At 23.3% G+C, this 25,802-nt stretch overlaps 3 protein-coding genes across 3 annotated transcripts; 1 reads left to right on the top strand and 2 right to left on the bottom strand.

The window, feature by feature from the left end:
* Nucleotides 1-73: 73 nt before the first annotated feature.
* PCHAS_1012300 (zinc finger protein, putative) lies at nucleotides 74-14,104 on the bottom strand (the record flags this gene model as incomplete). The annotated part of the gene is made up of 1 exon (XM_733494.2): nucleotides 74-14,104. The coding sequence occupies one exon, from the start codon at nucleotides 14,102-14,104 to the stop codon at nucleotides 74-76; it is 14,031 nt and encodes a 4,676-aa protein (XP_738587.2).
* Nucleotides 14,105-17,059: 2,955 nt separating this feature from the next.
* Nucleotides 17,060-21,808, bottom strand: PCHAS_1012200 (DNA topoisomerase 2, putative; the record flags this gene model as incomplete). Its single annotated transcript, XM_016798307.1, has 4 exons — nucleotides 17,060-17,098; nucleotides 17,189-17,257; nucleotides 17,353-17,471; nucleotides 17,653-21,808. 4 exons carry the CDS (start codon nucleotides 21,806-21,808, stop codon nucleotides 17,060-17,062), a joined length of 4,383 nt encoding a protein of 1,460 aa, XP_016655535.1.
* Nucleotides 21,809-25,145: 3,337 nt separating this feature from the next.
* PCHAS_1012100 (signal peptidase complex subunit SPC1, putative) lies at nucleotides 25,146-25,744 on the top strand (the record flags this gene model as incomplete). Its single annotated transcript, XM_737649.1, has 3 exons — nucleotides 25,146-25,202; nucleotides 25,399-25,545; nucleotides 25,661-25,744. 3 exons carry the CDS (start codon nucleotides 25,146-25,148, stop codon nucleotides 25,742-25,744), a joined length of 288 nt encoding a protein of 95 aa, XP_742742.1.
* Nucleotides 25,745-25,802: the final 58 nt, after the last annotated feature.

Below are 25,802 nucleotides of genomic sequence, written 5' to 3'. Positions count from 1 at the left end.
CAATTTTAATTATAATAAGTTTAAGTAAAAAATATGTTTGCAACTTTTTTAAATAGGATTAAAAATATATAGGTTATTCCGAATTGCTGTCCTCTTTAAAATAATCTTCACTTAAACAATCTTCATCATTATTAATGTCTTTATTTTTCTCATCCGTTTCTTCACTATAATCACTATCATTGATATCACTTTCATTATCATCAAATAAATTGCTTTCATCACTTTTAAGTTGATCAGTAATAATATCTAGATCATTCATAATATTTTTTTTAATAAAATAATTTTTGTCATATTCCTTTTTAGAGCTTTCCGAATTAAATTGATCATTAGCAGAATTAAGAATATTTTCATCTTTAGAATTTCGATTTGTATAATTATTTTCCCAACTCATTCCATGTTTATAATTAAAATTATTATCATTTTCACAATAGTTAGGATCATCATTGATTGTTAAAAGTTTTGTATTTTTATTTTCAGCATTTTTACTGTCAGCATGTTGTATTGTTTGGCTACCTTCAAAATATTTTCTAATCCAATTATATTTTATTTCTTCTTTCTTTTTCATTTGATTTACAACAATATTAGCAAGCTCAAGAAAGGATCGTAATTTTGAAAAAAGTTGGATTGATGGTTTTGCTTTTCTTCGATTTTTTGAATGATCTTCACAAAATATAATTGAATTAGGTATTTTGGTTATATCTAAATTTGTAATATTAGGATGTGCTTTTAAAAAATTATAATCATATTCGAAAAAAAAATTATGTATTTTAGCGCAAGATATATGAAAATAATTATTACATGATGTTTCTATACATTTGTGTGTATATCCATAAGTCATATTACATACACAACATGTATTTTTATTTAAGTATTTTTTTAATTGATCCTTTATTATTATTTTATAATTTTTCTTTTTTTTATTTAAATTATAATAATAATTATTTATTCCATCAAATAGCATAGATACATTTTTAGTATTGTCATCTAAATTGTTTATTTTAAAATTGGTGCTACTACTTTTAACTAATTCATTATTATATTTTTCTATTTCACCAGTTGGTTCATTATTCACAGAATGTATTTTATAATCAGTTTCTCCCTTCAATTGTTCTATTGATTGTACTTCCTTTTTATTGTTATGTATGGATTGCGATTTTCGCATTCTTCCTCGTCTTCTTTCAGTTGGTTGTACAGGATCTTTTTGTTCGATATTATTATCTTTTATTAAAACTGTTTGATCAAAATTAGCAATTTTAAGATCATTCATCTTTTTTCGCCTTTTGATTTTTTCATCATATTCATTTTCTTCATCTTCGTCCTCCTTATTTTTATTTTCTACATCTATGGTGGGATCAAATAGGTCTGATTTGTTTAAACCTATTTTATTAAATCGATTTTCGTAATTATCATTGTTAGATGTAAATTTAACATGTTCCGATATGGGTTCTATAGATGTATTATGTAATGGTGGTCTTCCTCTAGGGGCACCTGTAGAATTACCTTTTTTTATATTTAGAAAATTTTTTTTAGCTGATTTTTTAAGATTTGTATATGTATATTGTTTATAAAAAAATTCATTTAACAATTTTTGTTTTTCATCATAATAATTTTCTTTATTTAATTGTAAGATTTCTGAATCTGAATATACATTACTTTTTTGTTTATCGACAGATTGTTCTTTATTTGCTATATTGTCATAATTATATAATTGATAATATTCTTCAGCTATATCATGTATAACAATTTGTGGTGAATATAAAGCACATTGCATATGAATAAAAACAGAATTTTTTTCATGTTTTAAAAAGCTATTTTTTTTATTTTTATTTTTATCTGTTTTTATATAATCATTTATTCTAACCATTTTGATAGCTCCACCTTTTCTACTACATAATATACAATTAGCATTTTCATAATTATAATTATTTGCACAAATATCACAAATAAATAATTTCTGTTCTTCTATATCTTCTGTATCTGTTAATAATTTTTCTTCTTCTCTTCTTAAATGACTAAAAGAGTTGGATTTTTTATTAAATTTTTTTATCATTTTCACACATTCAATATCATTAAAATGGCTAGCTGTTTGTAAGCAACTGTTTATTTCATTTTGTATTAACTCTTTAAAGGTGTTTGAATTTTTTATATTTGTTTCGTCTTCCAATTTTTGGGATATCTCTTGTTCCTTTGGTTCTTCATTTTGAAGAGTAGGAACTGCATTATCATTTGGTTGCATAGCTTTGTTTTGTAACATGGCGATAATATTTTTTTTTTTTTCCTTAACCTTGAATGATAAGTGTTTAACTTTCTGTTCTTTGCTATGTACAAGGGATGTATGAATTTTTTTTTTTTTTTTTTTTTTATAATAGAAATATTCAAGTGATGAAGTATCCACTAAGTAGCATGTTTTATGTACACATACGTTGCAGTATTTACAATATAATAATTCCTTTTTTTTATTTTGTGTAAAGCAAACAGCACACATATCATTTTTTATAGAATACAAGTTTGGTAAAAGAAAAAAGCTATATTGATAAGGATATAGATAATTAAAATTATATGCCAAAACTTCAAACATATCATTTTTATTATTATTAGTTGTAGCTAAATTATTATTACGAATTTTTAATTTTAATGAATTTTTTTGTTTCCTTTCTTTTTTAATATTTTCATATATATTTGGATATAAATCTCTATTTAAATATTTTCGCCTTCTTTTAATTAATTCTTCATAAACATTTACAACCCCACATTTTTTAACAGAATGGTTGATACATCTAATAAAAAAGAATATTCTAGGGAAGCAATAATCGATTTTGTTTTGGAAATTTAAAAATTTTTTATTTGAATTTTTGCATTTAATATGTAATCCACACATAAATGCACATAATGGATGCATATATTTTTCACAATCCATATTAAAGCACTTCATTAAAATTCCTTGTGTCTTTAAACAAACATCACATCTAGCTTTTTCTTGTTTATATCCATTTAAAATATATGGTCCCTTTATTATTTTTTGTATTCTCTTTTTCTCTTCCATCTCGTCTACTTCTTCATCTTCATTATCATTTCGTTTCAAAGAATGTTTAGAAAAAAATGACATTTCTGATAAAGACGATGAAAGATAATCTGATGAAGACATGTGTGATTCATTTTCCAAATATGAATTTAAATTGTCTTCTTCATTTTTTATATTTTTAACTTCATTACCATTTTTTGAATCTTTTAAGTTGGTTTCATCATCGGAATTCATTTTATTGTCTTTCTTTATTTCTTCATCATTATCACTTTCAGATGTTTTTTTTTTTTTTTTTTTCAAATTTTCATCATCATCTTCATCTTCATTTGATTTTGTATCTTTATCTCTTTTTATAAAAGAAAAGAATTCATATATTTTTCTCGTTCTTTTATTTGAATTATTAATGTCTTGTTTTTTTTTTCTTTCCTTTTTGTTTGCATTTGTATTATTATTTTGTGAATTATTTTCTTTTTCATCATCAATTTTAGTACAGTCAGCCATGTCCGTTTTGGTTAATACCTTTGTTTCGTTTTCGTTAGTTTCTAAATTGGTTTGTTCATTTAGAGAAGTGTGGGTAGCATTGGCTGAGGATTCGATCATGGGTTCTTTTGTTTTATCTGAATTGGCTATTTTTTTATTTTTAATTTTTTTACCTTTTTGTTTTTTGTGAACTATTGAATGTATTTCCTGAGTTAGATGCAAACTATTTAAATTAATATATTCATAAAAGTTTTGCAAGTTAATATTAGTATTTACTAATAAATCTGGAATACAAAATATAGCACAAAAGATATGAATAAAAATATGATCTTGAAGTTGACAAAATGCACCTCCTCTTTCTAAACATATATAACATTTAATATTACTATCGAATAGGTATAGATAATTCGTTCCTAATGTTTTTTTTTCAAATTCACATCTTTGACATAGCCATTCATTTGGATTTGAAATATTATTATTTTGTAAAATAGCTATACTATTGTTATCTTCATTCTTTTTAATTGATATATAACAATATTTATGAGCATGCATATAACATCTATAACATTTTAACATGATATTTTTACAACTTTTTATATTATTTTCAATTTCTATAATATTCTCTTTACAATTTGTTCCAGCAATATCAACATTTTTTGTTTTATTCTCATCTAATGTTGGTTTATCTTTCGTTTTAGTATCATTATTTGTGTTTGTCGAATTTTTTATATTATCTTTTTCTTCTTTCTTTTCAACTTCGTTGTTTTCCTTTACATTAGTATCTTTGTTATCAAGCCCAGGAATAGCCATAACATTTTGAGTTGAATCATTTTGTCCACCATTTTGTGGATTATCTTCTTCATCACCAAATTGCATACTGTTATAATCGTCGTTAAAGCAAACACAGCAATGATAAAAAATCGGAGTAATATTTAAATCTGTTGTATTTGAGAATCCACAAAATTTATCTTTATCATTAACAAATAAATGAATTTCATCTTGATGTGTTTTAACATTTTTGTTTGCATCTTCTTTTTCAGGATTCACACTTTTAACATCATCACTGTTATCACTTTCATAAGTTATGGATCGAACGTTTTTGAAATCTTTGTATTTAAAAAAGATACTATATTCAAATGGAGGGTATTTATGTTTTTTATACTTAGTAGCAAATTTATGTAAATCAAAAATAGAATTAACTGAATATTTTTTATAAGTATTTATCGAATTTAAATTCGAACTACTCCTTATATTAGCATTTTCAATTGTAACACCAATATTATTATTTATTAAAAATAAATTATAAAAAAGTGAATATCTAAGTTGATTCCATCTTTCAAACATAATATATTTATAAGTTATCTGTTCGCATTTCTTAGTATTTTCAGATATTTTAGGAGGCATTTTATTTTCTTTTATTATTTTTTTTAACAATTCATTACATATAAAACTTAATTTCTTCTGTACATTATTCATATTTATTAATAGGCATATTAAATTTTTATCTACAAATCGAGAGTTTTTAATATAACTCTCTATTAATTCATCATCTTCACATAATAGATCGATAATAATATCTTTATCTATAGGTACTAAATCGGAGCTTAATATATCATTTTCATTTTGTGTTTCTAATTCGTTTATCTGTTCTTTTGTTAGATGTGATAATGAATGATTCTTATAATTATCATAGGATGTGAAGTTTCCACTATAATTTGCTTGTTTGTTATTACCAATAGTCGATTGATTTTCGCCATTAATAAATAATTTACTTTTATTTTTAACTCCTTTCTTTCTACCTCGTTTTTTTCCTTTCTTTCTTCCACGTCTTTTTTTTTCTGGTACTTCTAAATTATTTTCATTTATTTTGTTAAACTGTTCTTCCTTTTTGATTTCGATATTTGCCAAACTATTTTTTCTAACACTATCTTGTTTGTTACTTTTCATAAGTTCACTCCTTCTTCCTTTTGGGCTCCTTGTTGCAGCATTATTAAATTCGTCCGCGTTTTTTTCTTTATTATCAAATTCGTTAGTTACATTTTTTCCATGAGAAATTTCTAAGTCTTTAGATGTGGAATCAATTTCAGCAATAGTATCTGTTTTTTCTTTTTCTTCATCAATAATACTAGAACTTTTAATAGTTGCTTGATCAGGATTTTCATTTTTATTATTTTCACTATCCGAAGTTTCATCAGCATCTTTATCATCACTTTCTTTATTTTGTTCTGTTGCATTTTCTTGATTATCTAATTTGCTTTTTTCATCTTGAATTAATATGCTAGAACCTGCATCTGTCACTTGCTTATTTTGTTCGCTACTACTGCTATCTTTACGATTTAGATTATCAGCATTGGTACTTAGTTCATTATTTACAGAATTCGGATTAGAACCCGTTTGATCTGGATCTACCACTTTTTCTGAGCAATTAGATGTATCCATTTTTTCTTTTAAATCGGCTACTAACCCTTTTGATCTTCTTCGTTTTCTTACACCAACAGTATTTGCATTAGCATAGTCAATACCAACTCCGATGTTTTGATTATTACGAGACAACAAACTGGATATGGTTTCAGCTTTATTATGTTTACCTTTAGATAATTTTTTTAAATTTTTAAGATTGTCAGATGTAGAACTGGAATGTAAATCTAAATTTGATTCTGAATATAAGTCCATTTTAATATTATTTTTTAAACATTTTTTATATTGTAATATATATTTTTGCATTTTAACTAATAAATAATACTTTTCAAAAATTGTAAAGAGAATTGGATTATTAGACCATATGCAATTATCAATAAGAACTGAATTATTATAAATAACATTTTCATTATTTATAAAATGCTTGAATCTATTTTCATAATGATCATAAGTATCATCTTTTTCATTTGATTTACCAATAGCTACTTTACATAAATCAGCACTTTCCATTTTTACATTTTTATTTAAATATTTTGTAATAAAATTTAAGTTTAATTCTCCGAAGATGTTTTCAATATTCGATTTATTTTCAACATTTTCAGAACCATTCTTATCTATATTTAAATTCAAATTAATATGTGAGTTAAGTTTTTTCTTGTCCATAATTGGAAATAAATCTATATACTCTTGTAATTTTTTTTTCTTCATACTGTTCTTATTAAACATTTTAGAAGTATTTTCATTTTCGTTATTTTTTTGTTGATCATTATTATTTTCTAGATTGTTTAGATTCGATTCAGTGATATTATGAATTGAGGTGATGTTTTCATTATTTGGGAAGTCAATGAGATGACCCTCGTTTTTTACAGAATTCTTTTTCTTTTTGTATTGAACCTTCACAAAGTTTAATCGATTTTTTAGAAACATATAATCATAATAAGATATAAGTTTGTATGATCTTATTTTTACGTTTTTATATTTTTCCATTTCATTAACAATAAAATCGTTTAGTTCATTTTCTGAATGTTTTGTATTTTGTATATTTGATAAAGAGATAGATTCAAATAAATTATTTTTTATACTTTTTAAGGAACTTAAATTATTAAATTCGAAGGATATCCATACTATTTTATTTCCTAAATCAATTATTGCATTTGATTTGTATTTCATATTCATATTTTTTTTATATTTTCTTATTCGTTTTATATTTCTTTTATTATACATTTTGTCTATATATGCATGAATAGATAAATTTCTACCATGTGTTATTTTTTTCTTTTTTGTATTTTTTTTATTTATATAATTATCTTGTTTCTTTTTTATTTCTTTTTGAATATATATACTAACATTTTCTTCCAATTTTGATTTCGATTTAGATTTGATTTTATTATTTCTTCGATTTTTTTTTGTTTCATTTTTCTCTTTTTTTACTAAAAAATTAGAGCCAATTTTGGATTTGGTCATTTCCTCTTTTCCATCTACCAATAAAGTTTCATCATTTATGACCTTATCTGCATCTAATTTAGATGCATCAGTAGGATCATTAACATTGCTAGAATCATTTACACTTTTTTTTGGTATGTTAAAAGGAAAAATAGAAGTACCACTTCCTACACCAACTTTACTAGGGTCGATTTCATTGTTATTTATTTTTATTCCTTGGATGTTTGGCATTTTATAAATATCATCAAATAGATTCGAATCATGTTTTCCAGAAAATATTTCTCTATGAATATATTTCTTAAGCTGTTTGATAATTTTTTTTTTCTTTTTCTTGATTAATCGACTATTTTTTAGTTTTCTAATTTTTTTGATGTATTTACTTTTTACATTAGATCTAAGCCATCGATATAGTTTAATATAGTTTATTTTTTTTTTTAAATTTTTTTTAATATTATAACATAAATTTTGTTTATAAATTTTAATTAATTCACGTAAGTTATCATTTAATTTCACATTAATAAATTCATTGATAGAATAAGTTCGATATTTTTTTGATAAAATATTTTCTATAAATAAATTTTGATATGTTATATTTTTTTCTTCGTTAATTTGTTTTTTGGCATCTATAATAGATTTATTATTTTCATTCAATCGAAAACTATTAGTTCGAGAATAGCTTGTCGCAGTTTTACTTATCACATTTTTATCACCTAAACTATCTACTAAGATGTTCGAAATTCCAATATTACACTCATTCACATTTTCATCAGGTTTCGATTGAATACTTCGTTGATTAATAAGGCTCAATTCGGTTATACTGCTTTCTCCTTTCGTTAATTCAATTGTGCTACCTTTTCTTAGCAAACTGCCCTCCACCTTTTCAGCCTTTTCAACCTGTTCAATTTGCTTCCTATCTTTAATTTTTTCTAGCAGGCTCTTTAAAACAGTACGATTATTGGCACTCGAAGAAATGCTTTCAAAGAAGTTTGATTTTTTTTTATTAACATAATTTTCATCATCACTATTGTTATCTGCTTCGGTCGAATTAACTGTCTTCTGCTCATTAGCCTCTTTAGCCTCTTTAGTAGTGCTTGCAAGTTCGGTTCCGTTTTCAGCTTGCTCGCCATTCTCAGCATTTTCAACATTTTCAGACGGACCTGGGTCGGAACTTTTTTGGGGTTCTTCGGATTTGATTTTGTCTAAATATTTCATACAATTTTTGTAAAAATTGGTATGAACAAAATTATTTTTATATTGTAAATCCGATATACTTAAATAATTTTCAATAGTTGAAAAAATATTTTCATATATTTCATTATAAGTTTGATTTTTAAAATTTGCTTTATCATTTAGTTTTATTAAGTTTAATTTTTTTAATATATCATCATATTCTTTTAAAAATTTATGGAAATTAATATTTAATTGGTTATCTATATTTAGACCTATAGAATCAATAATATTATTATTAATATTATCGATTTTAGAGTCTTCTTTTTCTACATCTGTTAAGTTATTTATTTTGTTTTCTTCAGTATTTATAATGTGTTCATAATTATTTTTTAAATGAATTTTTCTAAATATATTATCATATTTATTCCAATTCATTTTTACAGTTCTTAAATTTTGATTATTAGTCATATCTTCGTCTTTTTTTTTTTTAATATCATTTTTTTTTTTTTTTTTTAAGTTTGTATTATTTGCAATATTCATATGTTTATTTTTGTGAAAATTATGATCAGTATATGTTTCTCCATTAGGTAAATAATTATTATTTATAAGATTTCCTTTGTTTATTTGTTCGGGATCATACATATTAGGATGTCTGTTATTATGTTCTACAAAAGCAACTCGTCCCCTCATAGCTGCCATACGCATATTATTAAAGTATGGATGAATATGCATATTATTATGATATCCATAAAATATATTACCAGGAATATTATTAATTATAGTTCGATTGGGTATTTCAGTAGATTGATTTTCTTCGTTTTTTATTCCCATCTTATCATATATTATCATTTTTTCCATGTGTTCATTTTTGATATTTCTATTATTCATATAAATCATTGGTCCCATTAAATTTGGATTTGTATTAGGTGGTTTTTCATTTACCACTCCATTATTGACACTGCTACAACTACTGCTTCTACTTCCGTTTTTTCGTATCTGATTTGTGTTATTAACATTGTTTGGTATATTTATTGAAGGTTTATCAATTCCTGCTTTCATTCCGTTTACTTCACCAGATTCGTTGGTAGTACCACTTGCATCATTGTTATTATTTACTGTGTTTAAACCTAATAAATTATTTCGTCTTACTTCGGAATTTATAGCAATGCTAGGCACAGCGTTGTTATTTCCGATCTTATTATTCTCTGTAGATTGATCACGTAATATGGCATTATTCATATGCACATTGTTATTATTGTTTATAATTACATTTTCATTCATTTTATTTTTGTTAACTCCAATAGATGTATTAGGTCCTACAGGGATACCTTTATTATATGGGTTCTGGTTCATATAGTTATTCATCATATTGGCGGCATTATTATGATTATTCATAAAATTTATTTGTTTTTGATTTATCATTGGGTTTTCTATATGTCCACCTGTTTGCTCATTCATATGTTTGTTCATGTGATTTATTAGCTGAGGATTTAATTGGGTAGAGTCTGTTTTATTTGGCATAATATTTCCTAATTGGCTAGCCATTTGGTTATTTATTTGAGATGGTAATAGAGAAGGATTATTATTAGGTCCTAAAGGGATGTTTAAACTATTTTTTTTATTAAAATTATCTACATATATGTTTACATTATTTATTTTCGGATTATTAATATTAGGAAATTGACCAGTATTATTTATGTTAGGATATATGTTGTTATAATTTACTGAACTGTTCATACGATAATTAACTTTATTAATTGGATTTCCAACTATATTATTAGGTATTGCACCTTTTTGAAGAGCCATATAAACATTATAATTTGCCATATTGTTATTAGGATTCATTTGTGGATTCATTGGATTTGGAATATTTCTATTCATTTGATTAAAATTATTTTTAATTATATTATTCCTAAAATGATTATTCATATTTGGTGGAATTTGTTTTACACCAATAATATTATTCATATTTAAAGTATTTTGATTAATATAATTTGGTGGGCATTGTATATTAATTCGATTATTTTGATACATGTTAAAATTATTATTTATTTGATTAGGTAATTGAGTAGCTATATCCTTTCCCATTTTGTTAGAATAATTAACTGTTTTTATATTTGCTTCATCCATATTATTGTTTTGTATAAAATTTGGATTATTTATATCATTTATATAATTAGTATTATAATAATTTTTAAATGCCATATTATTTTCATCTCTATTATTTGTTAAATCCATTTTTTTTCTTCCTTTTCTTCCTAATCCAACTTTATTTATAATTCGACTTTTATCATTTAATTTCTTTTTTCTTCCTCTCTTAGCTTTATCAGTTTTATTATCTACCATACCATTTTCACAAATTTCACTGTTTAAATCGTCTTGTTTTTTTTTATCATCACCATCTTCTTCGTCTCCCTGCCCATCTTCTCCAGTTCCATTGATTCCGCTTCCTGTTTCACTATTGCCTGTTTCATTCGGTCCGGTTTCATTCTGTTGATTCTGTTCAGATTCATTATGTTCAGCCTCATTAGGTTCATTTCCATTTTGCTCCGCCTCATTGGTATCCCCACAAGAACGAACAGTTAGGTTTGCACTGGTAAAACTACAACCATTCTTATTATTATAGTTTGCATTAGCACTTACTAAGTTTACAATTTTATGGGGTGATAATTGCAATTTGTTAAGTATAGACATGTTTGTATCTTGTTGAAGCAGGTGAATAGCGCTGTGATTGATTATGATAGAATTATTCGCTTTTGCAATGTCAGTAGTATTTTTCAGATTTTTCGGTTTGAGCGGTGAAATGAAATCAGGGGTTGTAGACAAAGAGGGCATTGCTACAATGAGGCAATGCAAATATTCCAAAAATAATTGAATAATAAAATGAATTTGATATTCTTGAATGGATATATAATTTTTAATATTATATTTCTGTCCACCATTAAAATAATATTCTGACTTGTTCATACAATTGTTAATAATAGGTTTAATAATAAATTTTCTGGATTTATTAAATGTATAAATAACTGGATCGACAAAAAAATTATAAATTAAAAGGATATAATTTTTGTTTTTTTTGTCATTCTTCTTTGTTATATCTTCATCTTGGAAAATATAGACATACATATATAAATATATGTAAGGGGAAAGATTATACTTATTTAGGTTTATTTGGGTTGAAATTAAAATTAAAGTATACAAAACAAGGGATGATAAAAATAAATATATTATTACACAAAAAAAATAAATTAATTTAATATATATAAAATAACGTTCTGATATTATGACGCATCCTAAATAAGTTTGTTTTTTCATTTTATTCTCATTTTTTATATAAATTATATTAACAAATTGATGATAGAAATAAAATAATATATTCATTAATTCATTTCTAAAAATGTTGTTAATATAATTAGTGTGTTGATTAAAAAGCGAGTAATTAAAATGGAAATAACTTAACATTGTATTGCTTATTATTGTTGTGTTTTGTTCTTGATTTGATTTGTTTAATAATAAAAAAAATAGAATTATTATTAAATTATTTACAAAAGGAAAAAATAATGACATATTATCTTTATTTATAATATTATCACAAATATCAATTTGCTCAGTGTTATATCGGATGTGTTCATATATTTTATTACTACAAGTATTAATATTAAATTTTCGATTGTTTGGCTTTATTTTGTGTATTGAAATATATTTGAAGCTATGAATAATAATACCTTCACACACAAATAAGAACAAAAACAAAAACGAAACAAATAATCTTGAGTAATTTATAAAATAATTACAAAAATGTATCATCATATTTGCTTTAACATAATTAGCAATACTTAATATTGTTATTAACAAAAATTTTAATTTTTTGAAAATTGCTCTGATCGGTACTATGAATATTGAATTCATTTTTATTCGCATGCTACAGTTATTATAACTATAACAACATTTTATTGTATCAATGAAAATCTCAATATTTTTGAAATGTTTGATAATAGTTAATCTGAAATTGTTATATATATTAAACATATTTAAGATTAAACATAAATATTTCCTTATTTCGCTAGCTATATAAGCACACAAAAAAAATCGATAAATACTGATATCAAATATGGCATCACAATTGCTGTTATTGATCCAATTGTAGCATGCTAAATTTTTTAAGATGTTTGTCTTTAGTATATTAATCATTTTATTTAATATACTGTAATAATAGAAAAATAAAAAAGGAAGGTGAGTATAACCATTTTTTCCAATCACAATATTATAACACTTACTGGAAAAATAAATAATCATATTTTTTCTCTTATTCCAATTATTGTATCTCCCAATTTTGGTGATCTCATTTTTGCTTGTCTTTTCTGTGTATTGCCCAAAATTAGAGCAATCTAATAAGTTAAAATAAAAATTATAATGATCATTTTGTTTTATCAATATGTTTAAATTATTAGTAATATGGGCTGAAGCATTAAAAAAATAGCTATCAAAATATAGCACTGTTTTGTTAGAAGCTTGCAAAGCATCATTATAAAAATCATTGAACGTTTTGCAATTAGTTTTGAAGTAATCTTTATTATGGATATAGCTAGGTAAAGATAAAAAAATATTCTTATCCCTCTTCTTCATATTATAGCATGAATAGGTAATACATAATTTTTTTTGCTTATAATTTAAAATAGCAAAATAATACATAAGTGTAGCTGCTTTTATTATTATAACTTTTAATAAATTTGTTACTGTTTTAAGAATATTCGACACAATATTAGAAACAGAAAGTAAAATTATTTCTAATAGTTTTATTATATCGGCTTGGTAATCTTCCAAAATATTCGTATATAACATATTATATGATTTATCTTTACATAAATATAATGCTGTGATATTTTGGGATTTACTATACTTATCTAAAAGTTTGTATAATCCTTGTAAATAATCAGAGTCACAATTTTTATCATTGTTGTTACTAAAATTAGAAGAAATGTATAGATCGCAAAATTTAGATTTATTTACAAATAAAAATAGAATGTTCTTTTTATTATTTATTTCTATCTTCCTTGGAGATCCAAAATAAGGTTTATGAAAAAAAGTATAATCACTATGATTTATAATATTATTATCCCAGTCTTTATTAAGAATATTATTCGAATTAAAATTATTTCTATCGTTATTCTTGTGTATGCCAATATTAATACACGATTTAACATTGCTTATGTATATTATATGATTATATATATTGTAACAATTAATGTAAAAATTTAGCATCTCTTTATCATTTTTATACATTTTTGAATAATTCAAAATCACAAAAGAATATTCTGATAATATTTTTTTTAAATTTTTATCTCTTGATATATTAGTTAATTTGCTGATATTTAATATGTTCCTCAAAAATTGTAATAGAATATGTTTCTTAATATATATATTTCTTAAGTATATTTCACGAAAGGCATAATGATTTTTACTCTTGATATAAGCACTTAATCCATCATCTTGTATACAACTATTTATCCCGCCATATTTTATATATGTAGTATGATCGTCTTTCGGTAATGGGTAATATACTTCCTTCATTTTTGCTTACGCAAGTATACTTTACATTAATATATTTCTTATCAATTACTATGCATGGATATGTGAATGTCTTTTTCTTTGAATAATTATACAGTATGTAAATACAGATATGTATATGTACCTGTGTGTGTGCTTAAATATATGAAATCGCACAATTTTCGTATCTTCCCGATTTTAAAAATGTTTTATAATTTTTATTTGCATATTATTATTCTTTTAAAAATATGCACACAATATATTTTAATTATTATTTCACAAATAACCTTCTATATAATAATTGCTAGCTTCAAAATGTGTGTCGCTTATTGTGCTTTGAACGAAATTACAAGGATAATATTGTTTATTTAATTTGATGTTTAATTTTTTTATACAATTTTAGAGTTGTGACAATTATCAGGATAATTGTGGATATAGCTCTAACAATTTGGTTAGGAGTAATATTAATAAATGTAGAAATATTAGTAATAGCTGCTATTAAAATAAATAGCTGTGATCATATTTTTTTTTTTTTTTATATTTTTAGTTAGTAAATAATGAAGAAACAAAATTATCATTCTCCTTTAATTTTCCATTTTTAGTATTTGCACAATTATAAATGTCCACATTCTGTTTTCTATCATTATTATTATATTTGGTTTTGTTTTTTAATTTTAAAATTAACTTGATAAATTAAAAAGAATATATAATATAGTTTATTCTCATAAAGCATTTTGCTTATATATGCTCAAATCATGAACATACAATTTGATTAAATATGAGTAATACATATTATACACTGTTGTCAATATTAATATTGTTCTTATTAACACTTCAAATAATTATTATTCTTTCGAATGTTGCTAATGTGTATTTTTTTGTGTATATATTACTATATAAATAATTATCCAATAAATTATTTTTTTTTTTTTTCACGTTTTCACTTAATAACATTTAAAAAAAATTATGTTCATTTATAGAACTTAACAGTTTTTTAAATAGTAAATACTTTAGGAACAAAAATGAAAATTATAAAATTACGTAAAAAAAAAATAAAAAAAATAATATAATAAATATACTGGAAGTGTTTACATATAAACTTTTGATAGAAAAGTTAAAATAATGTATAAATATGAGTTATGCATATAATATGCATGTAAATACAAGTTATAATAATATATATAGTATGCGTAATTTATAGTATATATATATATATTTATTTATTAGCGTACAATTGCTTGAAAATCGTAAGAAAAAAAAATAATACGATAAACACAATTTATTATATACTATGCTTGGGAAATAACGGGCAAACAAAATATACAAATAAAATAAATATACAAAATATTAAAATATATGCATATATATATTATATGGCAATAAAGATATACGTAGTATAAATAGTATATTAATTTTATTCAGCAGGAATTTAAAATAGAAAAATGAGAAGCGTTGCACAAAAAAAAATAAAACATAACAAAAAGGAAATATGCTTTAATATTTATACATACATAATATTGTTCAAAAAAATTGCAATTTTATTTTTATGTATATAAATTTAATTTAATCCTATTTAAAAATACTATATTTATTATATACAATCATTTTCTTAAATGGTCACATATCTGCAAGTATATATACATATTTTTTTGCATTCTTTGTTATTTTTTTTTAATATATATTTATTGTGAGATTTTAAAAAATTTTAACTATACACTATTCTTATGTATATAATAATATACATGTGTGAAAGAGGAAATAAAAGTAAAATCTAATTTTATATTTACATATAAAATATGTGTATGTATGCACAATACTAATAATAAATTAATAAATACACAAATCTGATATTTTACCAATAATAATGCCTTATTGTTAATTCTTTAAAAAATTGTGTAACATATCATATATTATTAAAAGGGAAAAAAATACACACAAAGAAAAATTGAGAGAACAAATAATTTAATAATATTTTAATCAATACATTGCTTAAATATTACATAATTTTTGCACACAAAATAATATACATTTAATATTTACAACCATTTCTCCTTCTTCTTCTTCTTCTTATTTTTTAAATGGATCGATTAGGAATACTTAAATAAGTATAACATTTTGAATATTCTTTGTAGTAAATTTCAGTTGAGTAGCTGAACATTTGCATATATGTGTAAATATATAAAGAATAAAGGTAAAAAAATAAATAACGAAATTGTGAAAATATGTTAAGAAACATTAGAAAATATAAACAGCTAAAAATAATATCATTTTGAAATCATAATTTGTATTATATCAAAAGTTCGCTGCTATTATGGATATGCATAGATAATGATCCATGTTGTTATATGTCTTAGCTGTTCGCAGATCTTATCTGTTCTATTCTAACCATGTGTAGACTATATAATTGTATATTGTTTGCTTTCTATATTGTCGCTAAATAAAATATGCAATATTCGACTTTACAACATTAATAATTTTCTACGTTTCAATAAAAAACAAATGGGGTTCCTCTATCATATTAAGCATTAAGCGAACACTTGGGGTTGTGAATATTTTTCAAATTTTGTACCATATAAATATGTAAATAAAAAAAGGAATTTCATAATTAGCCTTAAAAATAGAAACCAATTTATCATTAATAGTATATATAAATAATTTTATAACATATTATTTGAAGTTTATATTAGTATGTATAATTTTTTCAATAATCCGAACTATATGATAAAATTAAAACACACTGAAAAAAGGATCAAAATTCACGAAAGGTAAATAAAATAATAAATTCATAATGTTAACATAAATAATAAAAACGATTCATTACACGCATATATCAACAAAAAAAACGAAATATAAGAAAAAAATAAAAGCGGCTTTTTTATATAAAAATGTCTACTTTCAAATTTTAAATAATATTTTTATATCCAAACATTTCGTCATAATCCATTTCCTTATGTGTTTGTTAATTTGTTTTTACGATTTTTAAATGTTGTAGGAACTGTCGCTAGCATTTGATGAATCCTATAAAAAAAAAAAATATAATAATAATAAGGCATAAGCGGAAAAATGCATGCATACTTATAATATTTTCTGACTAATTTAAAAACTTACATTTTTACTAGAGTCCTCATCTCCATAATCGAAATCGTCCTTTGATTTCGAAGTGTCTAATAGTGTGTTCTGTGATTGAAAGGAAAAAGTAATTGGAATTATTAATATGCTCAAAAAAAAAAAAAAAAAAAAAAAAATAATAAATATAATTTTTAAAAACTTACCCTCTTCCTTTTGGGTGTGTTTCTGCTTCGAGGAGTTTCCTTAGCAGTGTCATCTCCCTTCTCCATATTTTTCATTTTAATTGTTTCGGCTAATGTCAATCTAGGTTTTTTTTTCTTCTCTGAAAATGGAAAAACAAAAAAAAATATGAATGTGAATATTGTAAGTGTAAGAAGCGTAGAATGTGGCACACATGTACATGTAGGACTCTCTCTATCAATGCACTCGTAACAACTCTAATGATTGCATAACGGTAGTATTGTAAAACTCTAATAAATATGCATAAAATAAATGTAAAGTACCAAGCTCTAATAGCTTATTTTTGATGCCTGAAAACTCATTTATATTAACAGTACTGTTAGGAGATACATTAATATTAATGGAATCAATTCCATTGTTACTACTACCGTGATTGCCTATTGGAGTATTATCATCAGTAAGATTTGATGTATTTACTATTTTATTAATTAAAGGTGTATTATCAGAAGTATATGTATTATCTCCAACTTTTGAATACGATAAATTACTATCATCTATTTCGTTAGAATTAATTAATATAGGAGTTTGCGTATTATTATCATCAACACTAATGCCTGAATCTAGTTTTCTCATTTTTTTTCTAACACTAGTATTAGTTTTTTTACTTGGTGTTTTTTTACTATTTTTTTTAACATTTAATGAATTAATCATAAACTCACTACTATCAGATGTATCACCTTCAGATTCATCATCAGATGTTAATTTTTTCTTCTTCTTCTTCTTTTTAAATCCAGCTCCTAATTTTTTCTTTGCAACTTTAAATTTGTTACTTTCTTCTCTATTAGCTAGTTCAACATTTCTTTGGAATTCTATGGCTTCTTCAACTTTTTCAATATCCTTTAACCACATAGTTTCAACAGTAATACTTTTTAAAATTTCAAGTTCTTGTTCCTTTTCTTTTAATTGAGCTAATAATTCTTCAACCTTTTCTAATGTTAAACTAAAGATAGGCATATTTAATAAATAGTTATAATCTTTTACAGTTACACCAGCAATAATTTCTTCATTATCTTCAGGATTTTCAGCTGCTTCTAATAATTCTTGCTCGAATATTTCTTCCTTTTTAACTTTATGAATATCTTTATATGGATCATATCCTTTTCTATATAATTCTTCAACAAGTATTTTTTTTTTCTTTTTATTAACAACTAATTCTCCATTGATTATAGCTAATATAAATTTGGTTTTATTTGATATAATTCTTTTTTCTTTTTCTAATTTACTTATTAAATAGCTTTTTCTTTCATTATATGCATTTAATCTATGGAAACAGAAATCTTTTAGTATATCTAATTCAGATGCATATCTTTGTAATTTTAAATTAGAATCAAATAATGTCATATTTGTAGTAGTTAATGTACTTTTTAATTTAAAAACTTTTTCTAATCCTTCTTCTTCTGCTTTTTTTAATTTTACTGGATCCATTTTAATAGTAAAACAAACATCTTCATGTGAACTATTATCTATATAATCTAAAATTAATTGATTTTTTTCATCTGTTAATAATTCTTCTAAAAATTCTTTATAATCTTGTGTCCATCTTTTTATTGGCAATTCTGTAATTTCTAATGTTTCATCATCTATTTTATTAATAATACCTATCGTTTCATATCCTGATTTACCATTTGATTCGATTCTTCCTTTAAAATCTTTATACCATGGTACCATAGGTACTAATGGCTCTTTATCTATATATTTTTTTATATTATTAATTATATCTTTATAATTATAGTTTGGAATAAATGATGAATACCCAGTTCCTATTCCTTCACATCCATTTACTAGAATTGTAGGAATAACTGGTATATAATATTGTGGTTCTATTTTTTGTCCTTCTTCATTTAAATATTTTAAAATTGGATCGTCAAATTCATTAAATATACTTCTAGTAGATGATGCAAGTTTTGTAAATATATACCTAGCTGCTGATGCATCCTTACCACCTTCTTTTCTACTACCAAATTGTCCACAGGGTTCTAGAAAATTTATATTGTTTGAACCGACAAATGTTTGCGCCATATTTATAATAGTTTGTTGTAATGATGATTCACCATGATGATATGCACTATGTTCTGCAATATAACCAACAAGCTGCGCGACTTTACATTCATTTCTTAAATTTCTTTTAAAGCAACCATATAAAACTTTTCTTTGTCCTGGTTTCCATCCATCCATAATATTTGGTATACTTCTTTCTGTATCATATCTAGAATAATATATTAATTCTTTATTTACAAAATCATAATATGATAAATCTTTTTCTTTATGATCAACATATGAACCAAGTATAAAATTTTGTAGCCATAATTTACGATCTTCAATTCTTTTTTTACTAAAAGCCATATCAATTGAATCACCATCTCTATCTCCTGTCCATAGAAAAACAATTTTATGACTTTGAATATCTGAAAAGTATTGTTTAAATTCTTTATCAGTTGAAGTACCCAAACCTTTGTAGTATTTTATTTTCCATCCTAATAAATTAGTGTTTTCTTTCCATTGTTCATATTCTGCGATTGTAAAAAACGATAATTCTTGATTTCCTTTTTGAACCTTAACTATAGGAGTAACAAATTCACAAAGAAACCCTTTATGTTTTAAAAGGCTAGGCCAAAATTTATGAATCATATTAATTAATAATCCCTTAATATGGGACCCGTCATAATCCTGATCTGTCATAATCATTAAAGATCCATATCGAAGTCCTTTAATATCTTGTTTATTTTTATCAGTAATATCTAATCCCATAATTTTAAATATATTTTGAATTTCTTTATTATCCATTAATTGTTTAAATGATGCGTCTCTTACATTAAGAAGCTTACCCTTTAGTGGAAATACACCATACCTATCTCTACCTACAATTGATAATCCAGCTAAACAAGATGTCTTAGCACTATCTCCTTCTGTTAATATTAAAGTACATTCTTGACTATATTTACTTCCTGCATCATTAGCATCTTCTAATTTTGGTATACCTATAATTCTTTCTCTTGCTTTTGAAGAACCTGCTTTCATTTTTTTTCGAAGTTCAACTTGTGCTTTGGCTTGTGCCCATAATAATATATTACTAAGTATCGAACTTTTTAAAACATTATTTATTGTTTTATCTGTTAAAATACATTTACTTCCAAATTTAGCTTGCTTAGTAGTTAATGTTTCTTTAGTTTGTGAATCAAATGTTGGGTTAACAATAAGGCAATTAACAAATACCCATAAATGGTTTCTTATATGACCAGACTTTATTTCCATACCTCCTTTATTTTTTGCATTAGCCTTTTTACTAAGAGAATTTAATAATTGATCAACAATATAACTTACATGTGTACCACCTTTAGTAGTACAAATACTATTAACAAAAGAAACTTGTTGAAATTGTGATCCATCTGTTTTAGAAATAACTATTTCCCATCTATGTTGTTTTTCATGGATTTTTACAATTTCTTCTTCATATTTATTATTGTTAAAATTTGAATTTCCATTTTCTTCTGTCGTTTTCGTTGGAGTAACATCACCTGTAGTTGCTGCATTGTCTTGAGAAACACTAACATCTAAATTATCAATAGTTTTATTAGCACTTGCATCTGTATTGCCATTTAATGCATTTTTAGAAACACTTGGATTGTTGTTGGGATGACTATTATCTCTTAAATATAAATCAACATAACTTTTAAAATCTTTGACAGGTAACCTTGAACCATTTAAATAAACTCTAACATTACATGTACCTGCTAAATCATAAACTCTTTTATGTAATAAACATTCTATATCATCATCAAGTTCAGTCATACCAAATTTGTCTAAATCTGGTTTGAAAGTTACTTTTACATAATCTTTTCCGTTATAATTTTTTATATGTGGTTCAGAAAACTTTGACATATTTTGAGACCATGTCATTTTAAATTCTCTTTTTCTTGAATTATCTCCACATTGAACAGTAAATTCTTTACTAAAAATATTTGTTAGTTTAGCTCCGAAACCATTTCTACCACCTGTTATTCTGTCTTCAGCATCATCATAATTATCAGATGTTAATAATTCACCAAAAATCATATGAGGTACATATATATTCATTTCTTTATGTATATCTACTGGTATACCTTCTCCATCATTATATACACTTATTTTTTTTTGTTCTCTATTTATTTCTATTTTTATACAAGTCATAGGGTTTTCACTTTTTTCTTTTTCTCGAGCTTTTACATCAGCTGCGTTAACAATAATTTCATCAAATATTTTATATAACCCTGGTACATAAGTTATGTTTTTTTGAACCATACGATTTTTTTCCTTATTCCATACCCATAATAATTGGGTATGCATTTCAACACTACCTATATAGGTATCAGGTCTCAACAAGATATGCTCGATTTGAGACTTCTTCTGATACCTCTCTTCAATTGTTTTATTTTTCGACATGATTTAAAGATAAAAATAAATCGTTAAATTAAATGGTGGCTGCTCAAACGATATTTATTTGGGCATACGAAATCATCAAACATGTAATACTTTTAGTCATATAACACTTGTATGCATTTTTAAATTTCTTATAAATATGTTTTTAAAGATTATCTATATTAGTATGTCTTAAAAGAATGTAATATATTTGTACATACTATATAACGAAATAGTTAGAAAAACAATTTATATATGAAAATTATAAAAGCATCACAAAAAACGTATTAAATTTTAATGTAGCCATATAAATAAAATATATTATTAAAGATTGCTATACTGTTGAATTTACATAATAATGAATAACGCAAGTATAGTCATGTAAATTTTAAAACGCTTTAAAGAGTTATATTAAAAAGGATTGAGTAAAACGAACAGATGAAATAATGTATGCATGTATGTAATGCGAGGCATAGAACAACCAATAATTATTTGACTGTAAAAAAAATTCATATAAATAAGTCAAACAATAGTCAATTATCTTTTGGTTTAATTAAAAGTATCAATGTCACAAAGTATATATATTATAAATGTAGACACTGTGGGAAGTGATTAACTATTCATAGTGCAAAAGAGAAGTGCTGCACGTATATAACGCATAAACATGTATACCCGCTTTGTACATATATAAGCAATCAGCGCAGTATGTTTTCTAAAAATGGATGCATACAATAAATGGTGAATAAATTGTGATGGCAATTTTTATATTCGAAAGTGGAGCCAAACAATTAATTGCATTACTAAACAAAATGAATAAGATACATGTATTTGTAATAATATAACATAAATTAGTACGGTATAAAATAATATGAAATAAACAGAATCACTCTATAATATATGGAATCGACTGTTTTCTTTTCATTTTTGGTTAGAGATAATTTTGTTTCGTTTTTCTTATAAATAATATATCTATGTATTATCATATATATAATAAAAATGAAATCTTCTATTATATATGAATGTTTTAAAGGTGAAGATACACATTCATACTATTATATGTGCATATACAACGAATACATACTGAGTATATTTGTACATATATAGTTTCGATTTAATATAACGATTTTATATATTCAACTTTGTGCATATTTATAAAAAACAATAAAAAATATAAAATACAAATCATAAAATAAAGAAAAATAAATTATTATGAACTATTTTTCTTTAATATATATATATTACTATAAAATACTATTAATAATAAATAAAAAAAAAACGATAAATAAAAAATATATAAAAAATACGATAGCATTAATTAAAGGCGCAATTTATAAATTTTAAAGTAATATGCTGTATTGCGCATTTAAAAAAAATATTCAAAAATTAATTTTTTATGATAATACTATATATGAAAAAAAAAAAAAAAATACGTACTTTTTTATTATAATGCGCTAATAAACTTAAAAATAATGCATTTATAAATAATAAAAATAAATAAATTCATGAAGAAATGCAAAAAAATATTTTAAAAAAATAATCCTATAAATCTTTAGTCAAAATAGAAAGTAATATCATATAATATAGAACGAAAACTGCAAAAAAGAGAAAAAATAAACGCTTTCAAAAAAAAAAAAAAAAAATCGAAAAAAACATCAATAAAATATGTATTATAAATTTATATAAATAAAGTATATAAAATCTAAAATTATTATATAAAAAGATAACATAAAATTTTTTATTTAATGATTTCTAAGAGATATTATATTTATAATATATGATAGATTTTCATATTAAAAGCAATTCAAAAATAAAGCATATGAAATTAAAATGCTTTTTTTTTATTTTAATTATATATATTTTTTTTTAAAATGTAAAAAATGGGAATAATTGCAGTAAAGTTTTAGTTAAAAAAAAATACTAAAGACATATTTTTATTATTATATGTTAATATATTAAATGAATTATATGTCTATTTTTTTTTTCTTCTTTTCGTTATCATTATAGAGGATACACATATAAATGAGAAAAGGCTTTCAGTATATGCAAATTCATATTTTTTTTTATGCTGTTAATTTATATTACTAACATTTTTGATTATAAGATGGTAATATGATAAAATAATAGTATAATATAATTCTTTGTTTAAATAAATCATTTTTAATTTGTTAACGATTAGAAAGTATGTCAAATTATTATAAATATCTCATTCTCTGTCTGTTTTATTTTAATAAAATTAACCTATAAGTTATGTTTCAATTATTTTTTACAAAGCTTAATCCATTCCTACTATTTTCTAATTCTTTTATTTTTATATATATCATGAAATAATCATAATATTCTTCTATGCTATCAATTTAATGATGCTTTAAAAAAATATTTTATACATATAAGAAAAAAAAAACATTAAAATAAAGACAATCCCTTATACTATCAAAGCTATTTCATATATTGTAGAAACTGGTTAGGTTGGTTAATGATATGTTTAAATTAATAAAAAAGTAAAACAACCAAATAATCAAATAAACGATTAAGCATTATCAAAATGGGTGACAAAATAATTATATACTCATCTGAAAGCTCTAAAATATTTGTCATTGTACATTTTATAAGTACTGTATAAATTTGTTTAAACAAAAAAATATATTTAAAAAAGTTATTTTGAAGTTATGTATTTTATAAAATGCTAATTTCTATAACTATAGGCCATATATACTGTGTGTGTTTTGCCTCATAAAACGGTATTAAACATAAATGCTTGTTACAGCAAAATATGTTATTTCATATTAAGAAGGGCATAGCTTATTCTATATAAATATGGCATGGAAAAATTAAAAAAATTAAAGATATAAAATTTTTTAAAATTTAAATTAAAAAATATTTTATAAATCCTTTGAAATTTCCATATTTAAAAATAATAGGAAATAAATTTTTTTGGGATATAGTAGGCATTAATTGTGACGCTCTGTTTTGCGTTATTTATTTTTTGCTCTTCTTAAAATATTTAAGTTGTATAAAAGGGAATTAAAAAATTATTAAAAAAAATATTATTTTAAAAGTATAGCACAAAAGGAATAATCTGAAAAATTAAGAAAAAAATTATAATACCCTATTTAAGAGCTTTGTTAATAATATATTTATATATTATATATAATTAATAAATTATTATAAAATGCTAACAAAACTAGATATCATAATCAGTAACTATCGTGAACGATTTTATTAAATTTTTTTAATGAAATGCATATTTTTTGATATTTTTGTATATGCCTAAAATCGTTAGGGAATAAAATCGATACAAGAAATAAGAACGATTGTATTATTTTTGTTATTTTATAAATTTTATTATTTATATATATCTACAATGGGATTTATTGCATGTATCGTAAATACTTTCGTGTGTCTAGCGAGAAATCAAATGGTAAGATAAAAAATTAAGAATGTTTACAAAGTTTTTAAATATAAAAAATACAATAAAAAAAAAATGATGATCAAAAATAGCTATATGATTGCAAATCCAAAATAAGTTGAAAACAATAACATATTAAAAAAACAAAAAAGAAAAAAATATATATTTACAATAAATATGTATCGTATTTCTTTGCGAACATTCGCAGGATTTCCAAGGTCAACAGCTAGCATTTTTAATTAAGAATATAATATTTACAATTGCTACAATCGCTTCAATTGGTATAGGCTATCATAAACAAGACTTAGCCTTAGGTACTTACATTATTTTAGCTGGATCTGCCTTATCAACCATAGTAAGAATTAAAAAAATTGCTGCAAACCTGTTGCAAGTGCTCCATATTTGCAAACAGTAATATGAGCATTCTCCACATTCAATTCTAAAATGTTTTTTTTTTTTCATTTTCTTAGCTGGTAGTCCCAACATGGCCGATATACAATAGGCATCCAATTAAATGGGAAGAATCGCCAACATCAAAACAGAAAAAGAAATAATTCATACCATATGTAAATGTGTGATTATCATATATTTTTTTTTTTTGAAAACTTATAG

The sequence above is a fragment of the Plasmodium chabaudi genome (genome assembly GCF_900002335.3).
Source record: "Plasmodium chabaudi chabaudi strain AS genome assembly, chromosome: 10".
Taxonomy (NCBI): Eukaryota; Apicomplexa; class Aconoidasida; order Haemosporida; family Plasmodiidae; genus Plasmodium; species Plasmodium chabaudi.
This window is presented reverse-complemented; position numbering and strand designations above follow the sequence as displayed.